The 21,124-nt window shown below is 41.5% G+C and overlaps 1 protein-coding gene across 1 annotated transcript in view; it reads right to left on the bottom strand.

The window, feature by feature from the left end:
• The window catches only part of LOC133835765 (hornerin), a 65,486-nt gene that overhangs the window by 30,429 nt on the left and 13,933 nt on the right, over positions 1-21,124 (bottom strand). The window contains 1 exon segment of the mRNA XM_062265824.1: positions 8,127-8,335. Within this exon segment, the coding sequence (XP_062121808.1) occupies positions 8,127-8,210 (84 nt within the window). The 5' untranslated portion in view covers positions 8,211-8,335.

The following is a 21,124-nucleotide window of genomic DNA, read 5'->3' as shown; positions in this document are numbered from 1 at the left end:
AAATATTTGTATTTCTTTTCTAGTAATCTTAATCAAATTGATTTAATTCATTTTCCTTCTTTTTTTTAAGTTTTTTTAAAATTTTCTCATATGACACTTTGTAGCAGAATTATCTTAAATTTAAATTTTTAAAAGCTGGTATTTCTATTTCTTTCTCAGCAATCTCTCTCTATATTTTGGTTTATTTAATTTCGTTTCGAGTTCGTTTCAAAAGAACTTGGCTTGCTTAAATTTTTAGCGAAATATTCTCAGATTGCGCAACTCAATTTATATGCTCAGTGGTGAGTTCTTTTGAGAGTATCTCATTTTCAGTTTGCTCAGGTTATCGAGTTTCCCTTCTGCGCTTGTTTTATGCTGAGCTCTCGACTTAGAGGCGCGCTGTCTGCTTACGGGAGTTTTATTTCGCATGCCACGCCATGGCAGAAAGCCTGACAATGCTGCAAATACTTTGCTTCTTGGATGGATTCAGCTGCAACTTCAACTGCGTTGCGTTTGTGATGCGATGCGATGCTCAGTGTGCTCAGCTTCCCATGCGAAATGCCATATGAGTTAAGAGCAGAAGCAGAAACAACATCTCGACCATCTCATAGCGGCACTTTTTTTTGCCAGCTGCTTTCTAGGCTATATGTCAGTTGTTAGTTGTCAGTTGTCGGTTGTCAGTTGTCGGTCGGTCGCCTGTACGCTACGCCCGTTGACATTTGTCGCATCTTTTTGGCTTTGCCAACTCATTTGGGGAAGAGAGCGGGCAATCAATGTGTATGGTAGATACATGTGTCTGTCTGCCCATTTGCTGTTTGCTCAGTGAAATATTGCGCACATGCAACTCAAGCAACTGAAGCAACTGTTCTGCTTGTCAGCTGCTTTCCGGCATGAAAAGCAAGAGCTACAACTTCCGCTGCTCTGTCGACACCTGCATCACTTGCATTTTCCGCAAGCCGCACGCAAAGTGCCCAACAGCAAGACAGACAGCAGTTGAATTGTTCGATATCATTGTTTGCCTCGCTGGCTGGCAAATATTTTGCGCTTATCCTCGCACATCACCAGCAGCAAGCAGCAGCATCCCAAAGATGCCACAGAGAAGTGAACAGAAATAAGTAAAGCCAAATCAAATGAAAAAACCAAATCGAACACGGTCTGTGGCGTCGACTCACCTTGAAATTTCTTTGGCGTTTTAGCTTGTGCGCCATTCAAACGCTTGGATAAACAAACGGCACAGCAAAACTGAAAACCGAGAACTGAGAATTGAGAACTGCGAACTGCAGATACAGATACCGACAGAGACATAGGGCGCAAAAAGTCTAGAAGTGGTCTTTATTGGTCTTGTCTCTGGTCTCCGTCTTTTTGGTCTGCATCTCCAACCTACAGTCCAGTCTGCAGTCCAGTCCCTGCTAGACCACCAAGTGAGTGAGTTATCTGATGGTCGCCCATGTGCCCCCGCTTTGCCTCAGCATTGGCTGTTATTTTTTTTTTACTTTTGTCTATCCGTCGTCTGTCTGTGTGTATTTGCGTTTAAAGTTTTTTGATTGAATTGTTGCAAATTGTTTGCAAATCTATTTCGATTTCAATTCTTTTCTTGCTTGCTTTTGCTTTGCTGGCCGGCCACGGCCCCACATCGAACAATTGCTTTTTGTCTTGTCTGTCTGTCTCTCCATTGGTTTCGATTCTTTTGGCCTGTCTAGAGGCATTTGCGGCCACGCATAGATACCCAACGTAGATAGATAGATTTGAATACGAGTACTCTCGCTATATACAAACCGTATCTCGTATATACTTAGTCAGATACCAAAGACATGACACTGAGTTATGGTTCTGACAGCTGCAAAAAAGCGGCCGCACAAAACTTCATGCTGAGGCTTTTAACCCAACCTGTTTTTCGCTTCTATACAGTTTCTGTATTCTGTATTCTATGTTGTTGTTGGTGCTGTTAGATAATCCTATTAGCAGCCAAAGCGCAACTTCAGCAACAGATAAAGTAATTACCCCTGCCGAAACGAAGAATACAAAAAAAAAAAAAAAAAAAACAGATGCTTCACTGAGTTTTGCCAAAAGGTAAAATGTTTAACTTTTTGGGGCTCGACCTTTTTATTAATTGCGCCCTTTTTGGCTACACTGCTAAATTGAAAGTGCCTTTCAATATTTCCATAGCAAAGGAAATTGATTCTAGCCTAAGCAAAAGAGTCTCTTGAAATCGTTGTGATTCTATTTCTTTAATTTCATTGATTGTCTAACCTTTTTGCTATGCCATTTGATGGGCTAAATCAATGATCTGTTAGTCGATTTTTATTTACATTATCAGTGAAATTGTTGTCTTTAAGCTCAGTTCCAGTAACGGTTTCAGGTGTGGGTGGTGTGTCCGGCACAAAGCATTTATTTAGCCATTAAATACGCTTCATGAGTTTTTCTTATTTTCATTATCAATTTAAAAGCGCACAAGGCGAGCTGTAAAAAAAGCTTTTAACTTAATTATGTTGGCCATAAACTGCAGGTTTATTTGGCCAGCTTGGCGTGTGAACGCTTCGAGCCAAAGCGAGTCTAATTAAATGTCCCCCGAGGCATAAAGTCTATGTCGTGGCCAGCACACACACATACACAAATGTATCTTTTATATCTATGAAATGTATCTAGAGTTGTGGCTAGAGCTGCAGATGGAGGAATGAACGCGAGACGTTGAAGTGTTTGCTCGTGAAATACTTGAAGCAATCATTTTCGGTTTCTGGCTTGTCATTGTGGCCAGTCTGTCAGCCAGCCAGCCAGCCTGAAGTGTGTTGAATGATTTACATAAATTCTCAAATGACCATGCCGCCTCTCTTGTCGCCTCTCTTGTCTCCTCTCGTCGCCTTGCAAGCACCCTGTATTGACAGAATTAAGCGCTAGCCAAACAAAGCCCACACTCTTCCAAGTCGACTCTTTTAATTTTAACCGTTAAAATATGTACAATATATGTATGTATATACTATAATTATATAACCTTATATAACTCGACCAGACAATGGGGAGCACTTGAAGCTGCGCAAGTCTTGGGTCCGCGAAATGTTTCTTCTGTTTTTCTTTCGCAGCCCTGGCCAAATGTCATTAGCATGTAAGCATGATAAATGACCAAAATGTGCGCTCACAGACTGCCATTTTATATGGCCATAAGAATGTGTTTTGTCTGCGCTCCAAACGGGTAGAAGTACGAGCCATGTCTAGGCATGAAGTCGTCAAAGCCATTTGTCACAGTTTTGCCAACTTTTCTTGGTTGCGCTTAAAGCGCAAAAAATACAAAAAACAGCAACAAAAATAAATAAAAAATAAACCTCAAGTCAACTGGCCGCGACTTGGACATTATAATGGCTTTAAGTTGATTTTTCTCAGCTGTATTTCAATTGTTAGGCAAAATTATTTAGTTGTTAGACAAATTCCGCAAAGTTGTAAATCTCGCAACGCCAAAATGTTTATTGTGGAAATTCTGCTGAAAACTAAAAGAATAACAATAAATACTCTGCATAATATTCTATGACGAATTTCTGAGTAATAAATCTACAAGTAAACATTTTAAGTGGTAAATAAGATAATGAATAAGGAAAGATGGGCTAAGTCTAGTTGGACAAATTGGTTGTTAAATTTAAGAACAATAATAGCAGTGACTGAATATTAATAGTCAATAATTTAATATACAAATTTCTTATAGTAAAAGAGTAATAAAAAGAAGCATTATTTGAAAAAGGAAATTATTCGAAATTATTTGCAATAAGGAACAATCTACAATAATTGTTAATGGAATTGTAAATTGCTCATAATTAAAAGTATAAAAATTGTTTATGTAGTTCATATTCAATTATGTAATATAATTCTGATAATTTTAACTAAAACATAACGAACAATACAGATACTTTATTTGTCGCGTTATTTATTGAATGATAACGTTTCACTATGATTGACTATTACAATGTCTCTTTAAAAATATAAAATATTCTTCATCAATTTCAATTCATTTAGTATCGAATCCCAACTAAGAACTCTGCATGCCATTAAAATGCCATTTCATTACAAATATTGAGACAAGCAAGCAGTTTATTAATTAAAATACGCGTTGTAAGCCCTTTCAAAATAGCATGAAACCAAAAATGAAAATGATTTTCGAAACAGTTTTGCCACACACAGAGCGAGCGTGAACATGAAACATGTTAAGGTCTGGATGTTTTTGAATCATGGCCACAATTCACAGTCATCGATATCGCACACAGCACAACGAGTGAATGGTTGATGATGGTTGGAGAGCACGGAGAGGGGGAAGAGGAATATGTGTATCTTTCACATCACATTCAGAGTGTGTTACATTTTTGTGTTGTCGATGCTTGCTGCCGTTGTTACTGTTGTTGTCTACACGCGTCTCACACACATAGCAAAAATCAATCATACGCAACGTGCGCTCAACTCAGCTCGGCTTGTCATGGCAATGAAATATCGATTACGACACGTTGTCGAGCCAGTGCCACAGCATTGACTGATGTCGCGGATGTAGCTGTATCTCCGCCAGAAGTTGTTGTTGTTGTTGTTGTCGTTGCTGTTGTTGATAAAACCAGCAACAAGAACACTTTGCAATGAAATGCAAAACGAGTCAACCGCAGGCTACCAGCTGCCTTCCTCTCTCTCTCTACCGTTCTCTCCTTCTGTTGTGTTTTTTGCCACCTGTTTCATTAACGCAAACTGCAGTTGGCGACTGGCGACTTTAAGTGCGTGCGCGCTTAGTGCCATCGGCAGTCGTCAAAAGCGGCGCACAGACTGTCGACTATGGTTGGTTGACAGACAGCTGGGGCAAGAGAGCGTGTAAATAAAATTACGTTTGAAGCAAAGGCGGCCACACGCATTTCTATACCACGTAGCATTCAATGTGGGGTATATACACACACATAACAAAGATCTATCTATCTACCTTAAAGAGCAACTTGCAGTCGTGTTTTACTCTTTTGATTTTGTGTGCGCTGCCTTTGCATATCTCGCTGAGCCGCACAGCACTTTGTATTTTCATTCATGGCTGCTTTTTTGGTATTTGTCGGCGGGCCTTTTATCAATCATGCGGCTGACGTGGTACGTGAGCCTCTCGGTCAATAATTACATGCGATAAGTTTGCCCAAGTGCAACCCAGAGACAAATTCCCCGTTCAGTGGGCAGACAGTGTACTTTGTGTTGTTGCTCTCCTTGTTGTTGCTTTAGCTCTCTCTCTCTCTCTCTCTGCTCTGTGTGTCCCTGTTGCCAGTTTAAACTCATTAATAATGACCCGAGGCATGCAGCCAGTCGACAACGACGCGATACGACGCGACGCGATGCCAGCTTGTTGTCCGCCCAGGTTGCCATTGTCAAATTGTGGACACGCCCACAAAACGCCGCCTGCAACGGCGAAACACATGTCTAATGCGCAATTTATGCTAGCCAACAGGCAGTCAAGTAGTTTGCCAAGACGAAAGCCGATTAGAGCCGCTTGTTTTCAGTCGATTTGGTGGCTTACAACGTTTTACAGCTGTTTGTGGTTGTGCTGTGTTGTACTGTGTTGTCTTGTGTACCAGACTTGTTATTGCCGCCAAGCTAAAGCTAAAGCTAAAGCTAAAGCTAAAGCCGAGCCAAGTGCATGTGCTTGTAAAATTATTATAAATGTCTTGTTGATGAGCTGTGATTATTAACGTTTACGTGCCTCAATTCTGTTGCAACAGAGCGCACAAAAAACTACATGCAACATGCAACTTGGCAGCTCAACGCGACGCCAAGTGTCATTAGCCAGTTCCAAGAAATGCTAACTAGCCTCTCGTTGCACTCTGCGTCTCCGATTGCGTCTCTCGACTTTGGCCTGATCAATCAGGAATGAACTGGAACATTATGCCGTGGGCGCTTACCGATCAACTGCTCTGATTATGCAGATACAGATACACGTCAGAGGTCTCCCATTGCAATGTAAGTATAAGAGTGTATTTCTTTATGCTCTCTCTCTCTCTCTCAGCTATACATGCCATATAATTAACTGCCTTGCCCGGCCGGCCGGCCTTTCCAACTCATTGCTCATTATGTCCTCAGACCCCACAGGCAACTGGGCAAACTCTGATGACACGAATTTGCATAAGATATGCTTATCATGTCACATTGTGTTCCTGCTTATCTCTGATGCCACAACGCAATGATGCCGCTCGTACATCTTCGCAGTCTGCTGCATCGCCATAAATGGCATGGAAATGTGCTTTAAATTGTCCTTCAAATGTTGGTTTACAAGCAAAGGGCGGCAGACTGAGCGCGAGTCCGTAAGAAAAATCTCTATGTTTATCTGTGGGCTTAATTAATGTAGAGCCGAAGGAAATTACAAGTGATTGCCAATAGATATTCTTTTAAATATACTAATTATTATTCAGATGTAATATCTGCCCATTTGAAGTCGTTAAAGAATAGTAATTAAATTAAAAACAGCATGAACGAAGCATTTACATCTTAGGGTCTCTATCTCGTATCTTTATCATATCTGTTACTCCAGCACATTTAATTCTATAGAATTGTAAGCAACTGATTGCCATTTTTATACCCGCTAACCTCAGGATAGAATGGTATTATAAATTTGTACCTCCAGGAAATGTATGTAATCCTAGGCAGAAGGAGACATTTTTGATCCTATTAAGTATATATTCTTGATTTGCGTCAACAGCCGAGATAATGAAGCCATATCTGTATGTCCTTCTGTAGGATTTGTTTTTAGAAATACGACTACTTACTACAGGTCTTAGTAGCTTCGACTATTTTTAATATACTATATCAATATACCAAATATAGTCTTTGGTATATTATTCCAATTTTGTGGTAAATCAATTTTGTACATTTTAATATTAATTGAAAATGAATAGCGGCTATCTTGAAGTAGAGCACACTCGACTGTAGCTTTCTTACTTGTTAAATGTAATTATTGCTTATTTGAAGCATTTAAAGAATAAATTCTAAAAACTTCTTGTATCTACAGCATATCTGCTAGTCCAGCACATTTAATACTACAAAATTGCCAGCATTTAATACACATACAAAGTCTTTGCTTTGACTTTTATATTTTGCCTATTTCTCATATTTTGATATTTCATTTTATGCTTCTTTAATCCAATTTGAGCAAAATTTGCTTTATCTGATTTATGTTTCATATACAGAGACGACATTTTCATCTTTCTCTGCTAAATCAAAAATATATGTATACATATACATATATATTTTTCAATTAAACGACAAGCTCGCATTGATGTCTGAGCATTCCATGGGCATTTTATACATACATATATTTATGTTATGGATTTTATATTGTACGCTTGGATAATTTTTTGCAAAGGCTTGCTGAAATCAAAGAGCAAAGCAAAATCAGGGCAAGCACACTCATGTTTGTGTGTGTGTGTGCGTGTGTGTGTATGTGTGTGTGAGAAAATCAGAACTATTTATTTGATTTGTCCGCACAATGATGCCAACTATGAGATGGCGTGCAAAATCAGCAGAAAATTTTCTAAGCGAGACGCAGACAAAAGGCGTCAGCTTTCATGCCACACAGACAACAGACGAGCCCCGTTCTCCTCCCCTCACACCCCTTAGCTCTTCAGTTGCTACCCAAACTGCTCCAATGGTCGTGTTGTCGTCGCTGACGACCCATTTAATTTGGCAAACGTGCGCAGTTTTAAAGCAAGGGCAACCACAGCAGCAGCAGCAGCACAGACTGTGGCAGCAGCAGGCGACGTGTGAATGATGACACTTTGCATGTTTGCCAAGTCACAAGGCAACGGCTCAGGCTCTGCACTAAATATTGATGAGGGTGCCTCCACACTTCACACTCCACACTTGGTCTCTCTCGTCTGCTCTGATGGTTAGCAGATGGCAGGCACGTGCAAAGTATGCAACACTTTTTGTCAATTGACATAAATCACAGAGCATATGGTGCGACAGGGACAGCGAAAGAGAACGAGAGAGCGAGAGAGTGGTCACATTATAGTTGTTGGACTTTGTTGTTCTCGACGCTGCTTACCAACTCTTGTGGCAGCTAATGTTGACGCTAAAGGGTGCCAATGATGTGATGTGCTCCCACTCCCCACTCCCCACTTCCCACTCCCCAAACTTTAAATACAAACAAGCAAAACACTTACCTTGATCTCGTGTATGAAGTCAGTTTCATCCAGCAAATTAATGCGCACGGACATAATCCGCGAGGGTCGGCAAAGGCAATTCATATTGTTGCCGCCGTTTTGCAGTTGCTGTCTTGTTTGTCTTCTCGTAACTCGTTCTGCAGACTCTTAAGCTAATTGCGTATGCGCCGCGTTGTCCCTCAAAGTTGTCAGCATTTTCGCTTCAAAGGCTGTAAAGATACAGAGAGAGAAAGAGAGAAAAAGTGTAAGATGTGTAGAAAGTGGCAATTAAACTGTGCACATAATTAATAAATAGTTTTTGTGTTGCCTATGCTATCATTCAAGTTGCAGCATGTTGCAATTAGCCAACTGTAAACGGGTTTCGCTTTGCGATAAACGACACAAGATAGAAGAAGACGTTGTGTCAACCTTGCCAACGTGGCAGCTTCAGTCTTGTTTTAATAACTCTTTTTTTTTGTTGTTGGAATTAGCTCGCATTTCGAAGACATTGCCAGCTACTATCTGTGTCGCAGATCGCAGCAGCAGCAACATCATCAACAACAGCAATGGGAGCAGCAGCAGCAGCAGCAACTGATGACAAACCAACTGTCAGCAGTTGCCGCTCCCTAGTCGAGTATTATCATTATAATTTTATAATTGCGGTTGTTGCCAGCGATAACTTTAATATGCACGAAGCAAGCAACAACAACAACAACAAGAAGTACAACAACAACTACAACGAGAGCAGCAATAGCAACAAAAGTCACTTAAGCGGATTAGTTAAAGGGCGCTTCTGTGAGCTTCTGCTGTTGCCTAAAAGCAGATTATGTCATTAGAGAGATACTTATAATACATAGCAGAAGACGCTGCCATGAACTGACAACCCCGAGGAACATGGCCAGCAGCTGTGCTCGCTTCTCTCTTTAAGTTTGCGTCTCTTGTTTCTTGTTTCTCTGGTTGCTTCCTCTTTAACTAAGCACTTTTAGGGATTGCAGCTAAAGTAAAATAGGAGCTAATACTGCCTTCTAATGCTGCGTCGCCATGATGTCTACTTAATTAAAATTAAATTTACATAACTGCTTCTTATGCTGCAAAATCCAAGTCTTTATGAACTTTATTTATTTATATGAAAATGCGAGCAAAATAAAACTAACTTCCAGCTGGTTGAGATTTTGCTTAGATTGCTGCTTTGGTTTGTGTTTTGGAATTAGTTTTCATAAAATATTAATAGCATTTAATTAAAATCTATGTAGCAGATTAGTTTTAATATTTTATTTTATTATTTTTTTTAGTATTTCAATAAAAATCTTTTTATATTTTTACTAATGTATGTATATCAATATAATATTCCTTTTGATTACTACTTGTATATTTCCTTCTAACTTTTAAACGAATAAATTTTCTAGTATTATTTTTTACTATTTTGATTGATGTTTGTATTTATTTAGTTAATATTTTCTTTATTAATTTTGTTCTAGTATTTTTCTACATTTCTTTTGAACTTTCTACTTATAGTATAGTATTTTCCCGTAATTACTATCCTAAATGCATTTAATTTTTATATTCTTTCTCTTATTGCAGGAAGCTCCATCAGCAGCTACTTTCATAACACAGTGAGCTGTTTCATTATTCTAATAGAATTAATCATAGGCTTTGGTGGAAGTATTTGTTCAGCTTGTACTCGAAACGTTGGAGTCAGTTTCCTGCTGCACTTATTACACTAATAGATTTAATCCTAGGCTTAGATCTAAGTCTGCTCTTCATATTCATTTCATTTTTTCGACAGAGTCTCTGTGTGTGAGTGTGTGTGAGAAAGTACTTCACTATGATATGCAACTGTCAGCCTTTTGTGGCAGCTACTGTGGCAACTACAAAATAATTAATGTACATTCGCATAATGAAAAGCAACGGCGAAAGAGGCAACGGCAAAAAAGGGCAACAACAGCAATAGTCGGCAGTGAGGCATGTTAACATTTCACACATTTCACATGACAGCAAACCTGCTGCACACACGTTGAGCTCTGTATTATTTTGCATACTCGCCGTGGTTGCCATGGAAAAGGTAAGGGAACGGGGAAGGGAAGGTTTCACTACCTGATGATAGTTGCGGCTATGAGATTTGCATGGCTTTTGCTTAGGCTTTCATTAGTTTGCCGCTAACATTGTTGTTGTTGTTTCTCTGGCTGCTGTTGCTGTTGCTGCTGCTGGAGTTGTCGCTGTCGTTGTCTTTGTGGTTTGCTAGTGCTGCCTTCATATTTCGCACAGCTGGCACATTTCACGGGAGGCGCCTCTCTCTCGCTCTCAAGGCGCTCATTACGCTAATGAAATATTATGCCTAATTAATGGAAAGTCGGACGACTGACTGACAGTCTGTGTGGAGACCAAAAAGTGACTGACATGTGTCAGACATGTGTCTTTAAGTTGGTCACTCTGTCAACGAGGCAACGCAGCAGCAACGCAATAGCAATAGCAATAGCAACAGCAACAGCAGCGGCAGCAAACTTGCCTCAATTAAAATCTATAAATGTACATAATTCATCATCCGACGAGCATGTGAATGTGTGGCTCTGACAGGCAGGCTATGAATGCCACTGCATGTAATTTTAATTGCAACCAGCAGTTCGTTCAACTTGCCACCAGAGAGAGCGCCACAACGACGTTGCATGCCACACCCACAACAGCAACTGCCAACAGCCAACAGTCAACTGCCAACAATTTACATTTTGTGCAACGCATTTTTATGACAACATTTACAAATTACTTTAATATGTGTTGCGCGTTGGTCATAAAACGATTGCGAACGCGCAGCAAAATTCTCACAAAAGTTATTGGCCAAACTTTAAGCTGACAAATCGTCAAGTCAACCGCAAGCTTAAGACATGTGATAAATATGACATTGATCGGTTTTTGAGCGTGCATCCCCGCCATAACTCTCCCCCCTCTCTCACTACGAACACTAAGCATATATTTATCGCTTTGGCATATTTATAGCGTCATATCTTTTTGGTCCTGTATGTGCACAGGACATCATCAGCAGCGCCCAAAGAGAGCTCGACACCCTCATAATTTCTTTTGCCATCAAATTTATCACCAGCCTCAGCCCAACAGCAAAAGTGGGGAGTTCTTTTTAGGGGCGTGATTTTTGGTCGAAAAGAGCAAAAGGAAAAACTTGGCTTGATTTGTGATAAAGTGCGTGTGGCATTTGCCAGTGGTGTTTGGGACGCAGTAAGCAAGCACAACCTGATCCTGCCCCATGCCTTTAGTCGAAGCTATTCGCTATTTATCTGACATGGTGGAAGGCAACCCAAACTTTGCTTTCGCATTTCAAGCGGATTTTAGTACTTTCTTTGCGCTCTTTTTTTGTGTGTGTGTTGGGTTTATTAATAATAAGTACAGACACACACACACTAACACACACACACTCATGAGTCATGTCATAAAGTTGACTCCTTGGCTTGACTGCATTCATTTTAGCCGCCTGCTGACGGGCGTATCAATAACTGAAAATGTCTCAAACAGCATTTTGTCATATTTCAATGAATACCGAAACTCCACTCCTCGCCTTTCTTCTCTCCTTTCTGAGCTGCCCAAGCAGCGTTTGATATTTGCGGAAGTATCGTCGTCGTCGTCGTCGACGTCTGTTTAGCAGCCAAAGCAAACAAACTTTTAGCACATTCTCATACATCTGGCAGCAACGAGGATGATGATGGCGTCTGCTCCAATTCTTGGCCTGAAGATGCCAGCTAGCGCTCACCCATGCTAAACGAAATTATTTATTACTTTCGTCGCAAATGGCAGGCAGAGGCCTTTTTGCATGGCAGGCAAACGGGGGAAGCTTCGTAGTAATGGTGATGAAAAACGTGAAAGCATCGAAAAGTGCAAATGGCAAAAGGTGTAACACACACACACACACACACACACACATAGAGTGTTGCGTATGCCCTGCCAGAAGGATTGCCAACTACCGCCCTTAGTTCCCCTCTCTTCCCTCTTTCCCCTCTACCCTTCCCCACTCCAATTTAATGATGATTAAATGCGACGTCGAGTTTTTAGGAGGAGGCTTCAACACATTTTGTCGGGCAGTGATTTACCTTTTTTCTCTCCTCTATTTATTTGAGTATTTTTTTCCTTCCTCCTCTTCTTGTTTGATTTGACTATGAAATTGAAGCTGTGAAGCTCTGGCAATGGCAGTCAAATGAGCTGGAAAATGAAGCAGACTTCGTTTCGTGTTTTTTGTGCATGATTTATTTGGCCAAACAACTGGCAAGCTAATGATAAGAGAGCGAAGCAAGAGACTTTTATGCAACTAATCAAATTTTATAGACAGCGCAGAGACCGAAACAATTATGTGCAGGCATTTGGAAGACATGTGAATTTATTTATTATTTTGCATGCCAATGTTGCAACACACACACAACACAATGACAAACAATTGCTGCCACAAAAGGCATTCTACACGTACGTCGCCACAAGCAGTTGTTGTGTGTTGCATGCCTCAGGCATTTGCAGCAATTAACACGGTCGACGACGTGTCTTTGGCGCCCACTTGTGCCTGCCAAACGTTATTTGCTGCAGTCTTTTTTTGCAGAAGGGGAGTTCCTCGTAATGAGGCAGGACAACTGGCCGAGTTGCCTCTAATTGCATTGACGCAGCACACTTGCCACCTTCCGACTCTCTCTCTGAAGATTGAGTTGCAGTTAATTATCCTCCGCTTGGCATTTCGATGATTTTAATGATTTGTGTAGCGGTTTTGCCGCAGCAAATATTTCACTTATTTGACTTGTGTCTTGACCAGGTAAACACCTCTCTTCTCCCCTCTCCCCTCTCCCTCTCCCCCTCTCTCCACTCTCGCTCGAAAGCTGCAACAACTCGTGGAGTGCAATGACACACAAGTTCGTGTGTGCTCTATGAGTATTTATTTACAGTTGCCGACTACGTTGACGACAGCCGCGACAGATGTGTGTGCGTTAATATTTAAGCGGCTGCATGGGAACTTGTTAACACCAACGAGCCAACAACAACAACATCAGCAACGAGGCACCCAGACAAGCCGTCAAGGGAGTTGAGCGTGTGTGTGTGTGCGTTGGAGGGGGCGGGAGAAGAAGAGGGGGCAGCCGGTGTTGCAGGAAGCTGACTGCCACTCGGCTGGGCTGGGGTCTGACTCAATCTGACTTTGACGCTGTTCGGATTCTGGTCTGGTCTGGGCCACGTGAGTGATTGTCAAGTGGTTGACGCTGCAGACAAATGAAATTCGCTTAAAGTGCGCCGCAGCAGTCGCTGATGCTGTCGCAGTTGCTGTTGCAGCCACGTCTAGGACAACTTGACTTGAGGGGGCGTGACTCGGCTGCCAGGCGAAGCTACCAGCTTTATGTTATTTTTCTTGCGTTTTTCACATGGCCATGCACAGGGTTACTTACGCCACAAGGCGTGGCAAGCAGACATACACACACGTCTATAAGTGGCAAATACGCTGTCAAAGCCAAACTAAAAATAAAGACTTTAATATGCGGTTAATTAATGGCGAAGACATTTAAAGAAAGTACGAAGCAATCTTTTTATTACAATTTCCCCCACAAATTTATTCTCTTACTTAATAATTGTCATCAAGAACATATAAAAATATAATAGAGTATTTAATGTGCGTTTTTTATCATCATATTTTAAGAGCAAGATTGCAAGACAAGAACTTCTTGCTGCCCCCGCTGCCAAGTTTTTGTGACTTGCGCGTTTCAGTTGCATGCATTACGCGAACATTTTTATAGAAAAATCTTTCTTCTTTCTTAATGTGGCACAAGGCAACGCAATGCGAGGGAAGCTCGGGGGCATGTGAAACTGTAAAATAGAATCAGCTCATTCGTCATGTTTGCGGTAAATGCATTTTATTTTCTATTCGGCAAGGCACATGCGTGAAAATTACTTTATTTTTAATGACTATGATGAGAAAGGCGCTGCAGCTGATGCTGACGAAGATGATGACGATGATGATGATGATGATGATGATGGACTGCTTTGAGTCAGAGAGACTAAGGCTAAAATGGCACAGTTGCACATTGCTGAACTGAACTGAACTGAGCTGAGCTGCATTTGCATCTGACAGATACAATGCCTTTTTCCTCAGCTTCAGATTCAGCTTCAGCCTCAGTCCCAGGCTCAAGTCCATTATGAAGAGAAGAAAAAAACAGTTGAAAGCGTGGGCGTTTTTGCTTTTTTACTGTTGTTGTTTCTGCAGTTGATTGTTGTTGCTGTTGCTGTAGCTGGCTGCTGTGCATGTCATTAACTTTATGAGTGCTTAAATGTTGTGGGCTGTTCTCAAGTAAACCGGTACTAGCTCAAGGTAACGGAAGCTGCAATTGCAAATGCAACAAAATGATTTCAACAAAATTGCCAGTTAGTCTACATAGAGTAGTACTTCTCTCTCTCTCTTCTCTCTCTTCAGCTCTGCTCTAGCTGATTGACATTTATTATCGTATGCACAGAATAAAACTGCTTTTTTCGGCTGGTGAGTAATTCTCCAAAGTGTTTCACTTGCCGCCAAACAATAAACCAGATATTGCCGGCAAAAGCATAAATTTTCTATGCCTAGCATGGGAAAGTAGGCGAAAGACGAAAGCCGAAAGCCTTCAACGTTGTTTTGTCGCACACGTGTTACAAATTTTATATAAGCAAACAATTTTCATGGCGCTCCAAGAAAGGAGGAAAGAAAAAAAAATAATATAAACGCACAACAGATAAAGCCAAATACTCGGAGGAGCAGAGTAGAGACTTTCTCTCTCTCTCTGTGTGCTGACGGCATTTTTATATATGCGTACAGGAAAAATGTCGTAAAAAAGTTTTACGATCAAACATTGCACTTTATGTGCTTTTATGTAAAATTACCGTACAACATTGGCAACATTGTCAGCTGAGCTGTAAAAGTAGCAGCAGCAGCAATAGGCAACAGCTGAAGGTGCAGCTTAGAAGCGACTCCTAGCTCCCATTCCCATTCCCATTCCTATTCCCATTTCCATTCCCACTCCCACATTGACGTTGCCTTCTTTGCCCGCTCCAAGTCCCAGTCCAATATCACGAGGCAATCAGGCAAAGTTGCCTCCCTCACACCCTCTACTTTTTCAGCTGCTGTTGCGGGGTAAATCCAATTTACTTATTTGCCTGTCTCTCACTACTCTCCCGCTCTACATACATACATACATATGTATATTTAAAGTAGCCTGGCAGCCAACGGGGCGTATGCTTAATATGCGATATGACTTCAATTAGCGTCTGGCAATGAAATTGCTGAGCTGCTTTTAATGTCATCATTTTATGACCAACTCACACATCGTTCTTCCCTCCTCCCCACTCGTGTTTTGCATTGAATTTCACACTCTTTATGCTGCATTATAAGCAACAAAAACAACACGGAATTTATGGCCAAGGGCAAAAGGACTTTTATCTTTTGGTCAACAGACGTTTCACTCGCTGGTGTCTGGTAACTCATAAAATTTATGCCACAAAACGTTTCCATTCTCTGGGGAACAACTCTTGTTGCTGTTGCTGTTGCCCATTAGCTTGTCCCATTAGAGGAGCATAAAACATTTTTGCGGGCCAAATCAATGGCCATGTCAAAAGTGTCAAATGTTTCGGATCAACCTGCGCCTCATTTGCACATTAATAAGCATATTATTTAAATTTGATTGTCAACAGCAGCAGCAGTCGAAGTGCCCTAAGGCACAACAGGTTTTCTTTTCGATTGACCCATTTCTCGCTCTTGTGGCCAAGTTCAGTGACTCGCATCTCAAAATGTGGGACAAAAATTCTCAAAGCAACATTTGCATAATTTATAAATGTTGTTCGTACGTTCTCTTGTTCATTTTCTTGTTATAATTAACATAATTACTAATTAGAAATGCCATGCCATGTGGCTAATAAAAAACGATACGCTGCAGTGAACCATATAAATGCACTTCGAATGCGAATGACCGCACAAATGGATTAGTAAATGGTAAACAAAAAAATTGAAATGTTTTTTCGTTGCACATGGCAACTGGTAAATCCCAATTTTTTTCGTTGTTGCTGAAAGTTAATCAGGCTTGCTGGCTTTATGCGGATTGGAATTGAAAGCCCATCAAAGGCTGCTTCTCTTTTGTGTTGTGCAACGAGTCACAAACGATTTGAATGTCAATTTGACATAGAACATGCCCGATTATGCAACATAAATCGACAAAAGCAAAGCCACAAAAGAAAGGCTTTAAAAAAAATGCCATATGCGAATTAAGTAAGAGTCTTTTTTTTCGCCAGTTGTCGCAGTTGCCGCATGTTGCAAGTATGCCACGCAAATAGGTGTCTATGGGGAATCGGGTCAGCAGACAATGTCAGCAGCATTTGCCGCTGCACACAAAATTTGCATTGCATTAATTTGCAGGGCTCGCGCGACAGTCGCGAGACCAGTTTCGCCAATCCTCCAGAGAGTTTGCCGTTTGCAAACGCGAGCCCTAATGAGCAAATGGCCCAAAACTAAAACCTGCAAAACTGCGGGCGAAATGTGGAGCAAAGCAGCTTGGCAAAGAGTTGAAATATTTACTGGCTGTTTGGCGATAATGAGCTTCGCTTTTTGCTGCAGTCTGCATTTGGTCAGCAGTTGTTGCTGCAAGTATTCCTGGCCTCTCGACGACAGACCAATTGGCTGACGACTCAATTACAATTTCTCTCTCCCTCTCTCTCTCTGTTTGTTTGTTTGTTGCCCTCAAGTCGTTGGCCCTTTTGCGCAATTGGTGAGTTGTTGTTTTTTTCTGCTGTTGCTGTTGCTGTGTTGAAGTCGAAGCGTTCGCTTGCGGTTATTTAATACACTTTGCTGTGGTTCCTCTTCCCGGTTGCAATCTCTTTCCCTGTGTCATTCAGCTGGGTGTAAATAATCGACCAGCTCACTTTGTGGTTTATGCGTTTTACTTAATTACCAATTTGGATTTTAAATGCCCTTTGATGTGGCCAGGCGAGGCCTGTTTGATAATGATGTATGTGTAGTTAGTTACATCGTAACATTATCCAGAGTACAGAGTATGGGTGTCATTTCCTGTCTGCCTCCCCTTTTGATGTGGGCGGTTGCTTGTTGCTTGTCGCTCGCTGGTTTCCTGTGTGTGTGTCTCGATGTCTTGATGTCTTGATGTCTTGGTGTCTTGGTATTTTCTTTCTGCAGAGATAAACTAATTCAGCGCACATAAATCAAAATGCAATTTGTTCTGCGCAAAGGGCAAAAGCTAATAACTAAACAAACTGCGGGCTCACTAAATCAACGTTGCCGCACGATAAACCTGGCAACAGTTTCGCGTCTCTCACATCTCGCATCTCCGTCTCGCATCTCCGTCTCCTTCTCGCATCTTCGGGACAACATTTACCCCAATGATGCTCGATGTTGCCGTCGATGCGGATGCTGATTATGATGTGCCTCGCTTGCTGTGGTTGTCTTTCGCTTGTGGGCAGACATAGAGCGTGATGTTCATAATTTATTAGCTGACAAAACAAATTCATTATGAAATGATAAGGCAAAGGCAGCAGAGTCAAGAAATTGTCATGCTTATGATGAGGCGGCATGCCAAAGAGATAAAGTCAGGAAGAGGAGAAGAAGCACAAGAGATGGGAACGTTGCATAAAAGAGTTGCAGATTCGACACATGTCTAGAGACTGAGAGACACACAGAGAGAAACACTGAGAGAGTGAGAGCTCGTCTCGCATACAAATCAAGCGATGAGCACGTGACAAAGGTATTCACTAAAGATAGACACGTGACAGCTAATCCTGTCACGCAAATCACACTTAACTCGTTTTTCGCTCTTCTCCCTTTTGTCAGAGAGCGCACGTAATTAAACAGAGATTAGAGATGGTCACGTGAGAGAGCGAACAACTCGATTTTCCCTCATGTGTGTGCAACGAATCCGATTGTTTACAGTCGTAAATTTATGTTATTTTTAGCCAAAAGAAAATGCTGTGTGTGTGCCATCCATTCGCTGACAATGGCAGCCGAGAACTTCAGTCCAAGTCTCATAAAATGCCAAAATGACGTCGAGCTGACAGTTAGTACATTTCAAGCTGAAACTGCTGTTGATTGCTGCTGCTGCAGCAGCTGCTGCCCATCAGCAGCAGGATCTTGGCATTACAAGCTTTAATAGACAAGCACATCGCACATCGCTGAATAAGATTAATGAAGCCGTTTAAAACGCTTTTGGTTGTTTATCATGCCGCATTCTCGCAGTCGCCAAGACAACACTTAGGTGCTGTGGCTAATGTGCTGCCGCTGTTGCTGTTGTTGCCACAGATGCGACTCTAGTCTCTTAGTTCTCTTGTCTGGCCATTAGTTGACGTCGAATCGTGCCAGCAACAGGCAACAAAAGGCAACAGGCAACAGGCTTTGGCCGTGGCTTATTAAGTCGCCATAAACCATAAGCTCACGTTTCCTTCATAGCGGAAAATATGTTTAATAAAAGCGGCATCTAAAACTCTGAGCTGCTGATAAATGCCTGTGGGCGTGACAACTGCCGCCCAGCTGCCCGGCTGCCCAGTGCCCCAAGCTGGCCAGCTGCCAAGCTCCGAGCTCTCCCTCTGATTAGCCAGACATGACCCAAAAAAAAAGAACCAGCGACGACGTCCACGACTTGCCTCGAAGTTCAAATGTAAACGACATTTGCTGGCACTGCAATTAAAATGCTGCCATCGGACTGCCTCTAGTTGCTGCCTTCATTGCCTCCGTTGCGGACTGCGGCCTGATGAGGCGTGCAGCATTTTGATGGCCAAACACGTAGTGCTTGACAATTTTTTGTGATTTTTTTGTATTTATTTTTTATTTTTCCATTGGCTTTTTTCCAGGCAATCGTCGACAGTCAGCAAGAGTCTAGAGAGCCAATGGCAAGGTAGGCGTCTGTGTGTGCTGTATATTTTATTGGTCCCATAGATCTTTTTGGTACGATAACGAGTTTGATTTGTACTCGAAAGCAACTGAAACGGGTTATGATTGACTGACAGACAGACCAAAAGATTGACTGACTGACTGCCTGGCTTTGCTTCGGCTTATGCCAGCGACATTGGCTTAAAACGATGGCAACCAAGTTGACGGACAGCCAGGCAACTTCAACTACAATTCTGTGACTCTGACTGCGATTGCCTCGTCGGATTGTCGGCTTGAAGTGTGCCCCGACAAGGCGCAGGCGAACATAGTTTGTTATAAAATTAATGACCCTCATTTTGTATTCAAGTGTTATCGAAATGATTGCCGTAGATTCTTGGGCCTATCGAAAATAATAAAATTTACAAAAATAACACAAAATAAATGGGCTTGGCCTCATGATATATTATGGATGAATATGTGAATATCTGCTATAAATTTAGCCTGCCAATTAAAAGCATATAAAATGCGGCTCATTAGTTTTTAAAGTGCTAAGCACATTGGATTGGATAATATTTAGGTTTTAAATGCTAGACTGCCCTTTTACACAGGCTGTTTGCAATTGCAGCGCACGTCGCACGGGGCGTATGAGTGCTATGTGCAACGCCTAACAATAGTTTCGACACCTCATTCTCTCTTTCTCGTACACTTGTCTAGGCGTTGCCTCATGTAATTTGCTAGCCAGATAAATATCTTGCAGCTTATCACGATGTCTTAAACTGCCAGCTACAACATGGCTTTGGCTTTGCTTTTGCTGCCTGCTGCTTTGCTGCTGCCTTTGATGGGAATAATTTATGTGAAGGTTAGTTGCAGACTCACACGAAAATTACAAGACAGCTGCAGCAACGGCAGCCAAGACAGTGCATTGCCGTGGGGCACAGGCAGGAGATGGAGGAGAGACTGCAAGGCGTTTACTTTCACAAGTCAACACGTGAGGCAAGAGTACGCGGATTGCAGCTGAGTAACGGGGCGCATTGTACGCGCGCTGCCTGACCTCATTTGTGGGCGCAATTTGCAGCACAAAATCTGTGGCAACTAGCTGGACGAGGCGGCGGCTAACTGTGGCAAGTTTAACCAAGCATTGCGCTTGCATTCATTAACAACAAATTGTGAACGAAATGTGCATTAAATAAAATGTTATAAGCATACACACAAGCAACGCTTTTCATGCCTTTGCTTGGGCTTTTGTGCCGGTCAAGTTGGTAATTTGGCAAAAGCGTGAAATGCGCAGACCGCATGGAAAATGGAAAAACCTGCTCCACATAACATAGCAGTAATAACAACAACGAGAATAACCGCAACCGATAGCTGGCGATAAACAATATATGTATAGTAGTATAGAGAACGAACTGTGTTCGACACTGCGCTACAAGTTTATTTGTGTTCACAAGTTAAACCAGCTGATATGTTAATTGAGAACATGTTTTTGACACGCAGCAGAGAGGAGAGTGCAGAAATTTGCTGTTATGACAGCTGAATTGAAGTATACCCCATAAAGCGCCAAAGAAATGCGTATTATATGACTGTTGAAGCAAATGAAATGAAATTTGCATTAGAAGGCGCAAGAAATCTCATAATGATGCCATTTAGATGTTGTATCTGACACATAAATGTAGCTGGCAACTCTTTCAATTTACGGAAAATTTTTAATGCCAAAGCAATCGAGTTTTATTGAGGCATAGATAGCGAATGGATTCAATAGAAATATATGTATGTATTTATGCAATCTCAATGATTATGAGAATGCATTCGAAATTCAAGTTATAATGCAGTTAAGATAGTGTATCTAACAGAAGAAAGGCGCGCCAGCTGTTTGAGCTGCAGTGATTTTCTGCCCATCATAAATCGTGATCGACTGCAGTTAAGATAATGCAACGAAGAGAGAGATATAGAACAAAAGCCTCATGAGGTAGTTATTATGACAGCTGTTTTTACTTCGAGTGTGGGTCATAAAGTATATTAGAAATCAACTTGTATTACATTTGAGCGATAATGTATCTGAGAGATACAACTACTCGTGCTTATTGCTGGGCAATTAGATTGAAAGCTTTGCTCTACATTTACAGGGTATTAGCGCAGTGATTCATGGGCATAAATCAAAGCAAAA

This window comes from Drosophila sulfurigaster, chromosome 2R (assembly GCF_023558435.1).
Source record: "Drosophila sulfurigaster albostrigata strain 15112-1811.04 chromosome 2R, ASM2355843v2, whole genome shotgun sequence".
Taxonomy (NCBI): Eukaryota; Metazoa; Arthropoda; class Insecta; order Diptera; family Drosophilidae; genus Drosophila; species Drosophila sulfurigaster.
This window is presented reverse-complemented; position numbering and strand designations above follow the sequence as displayed.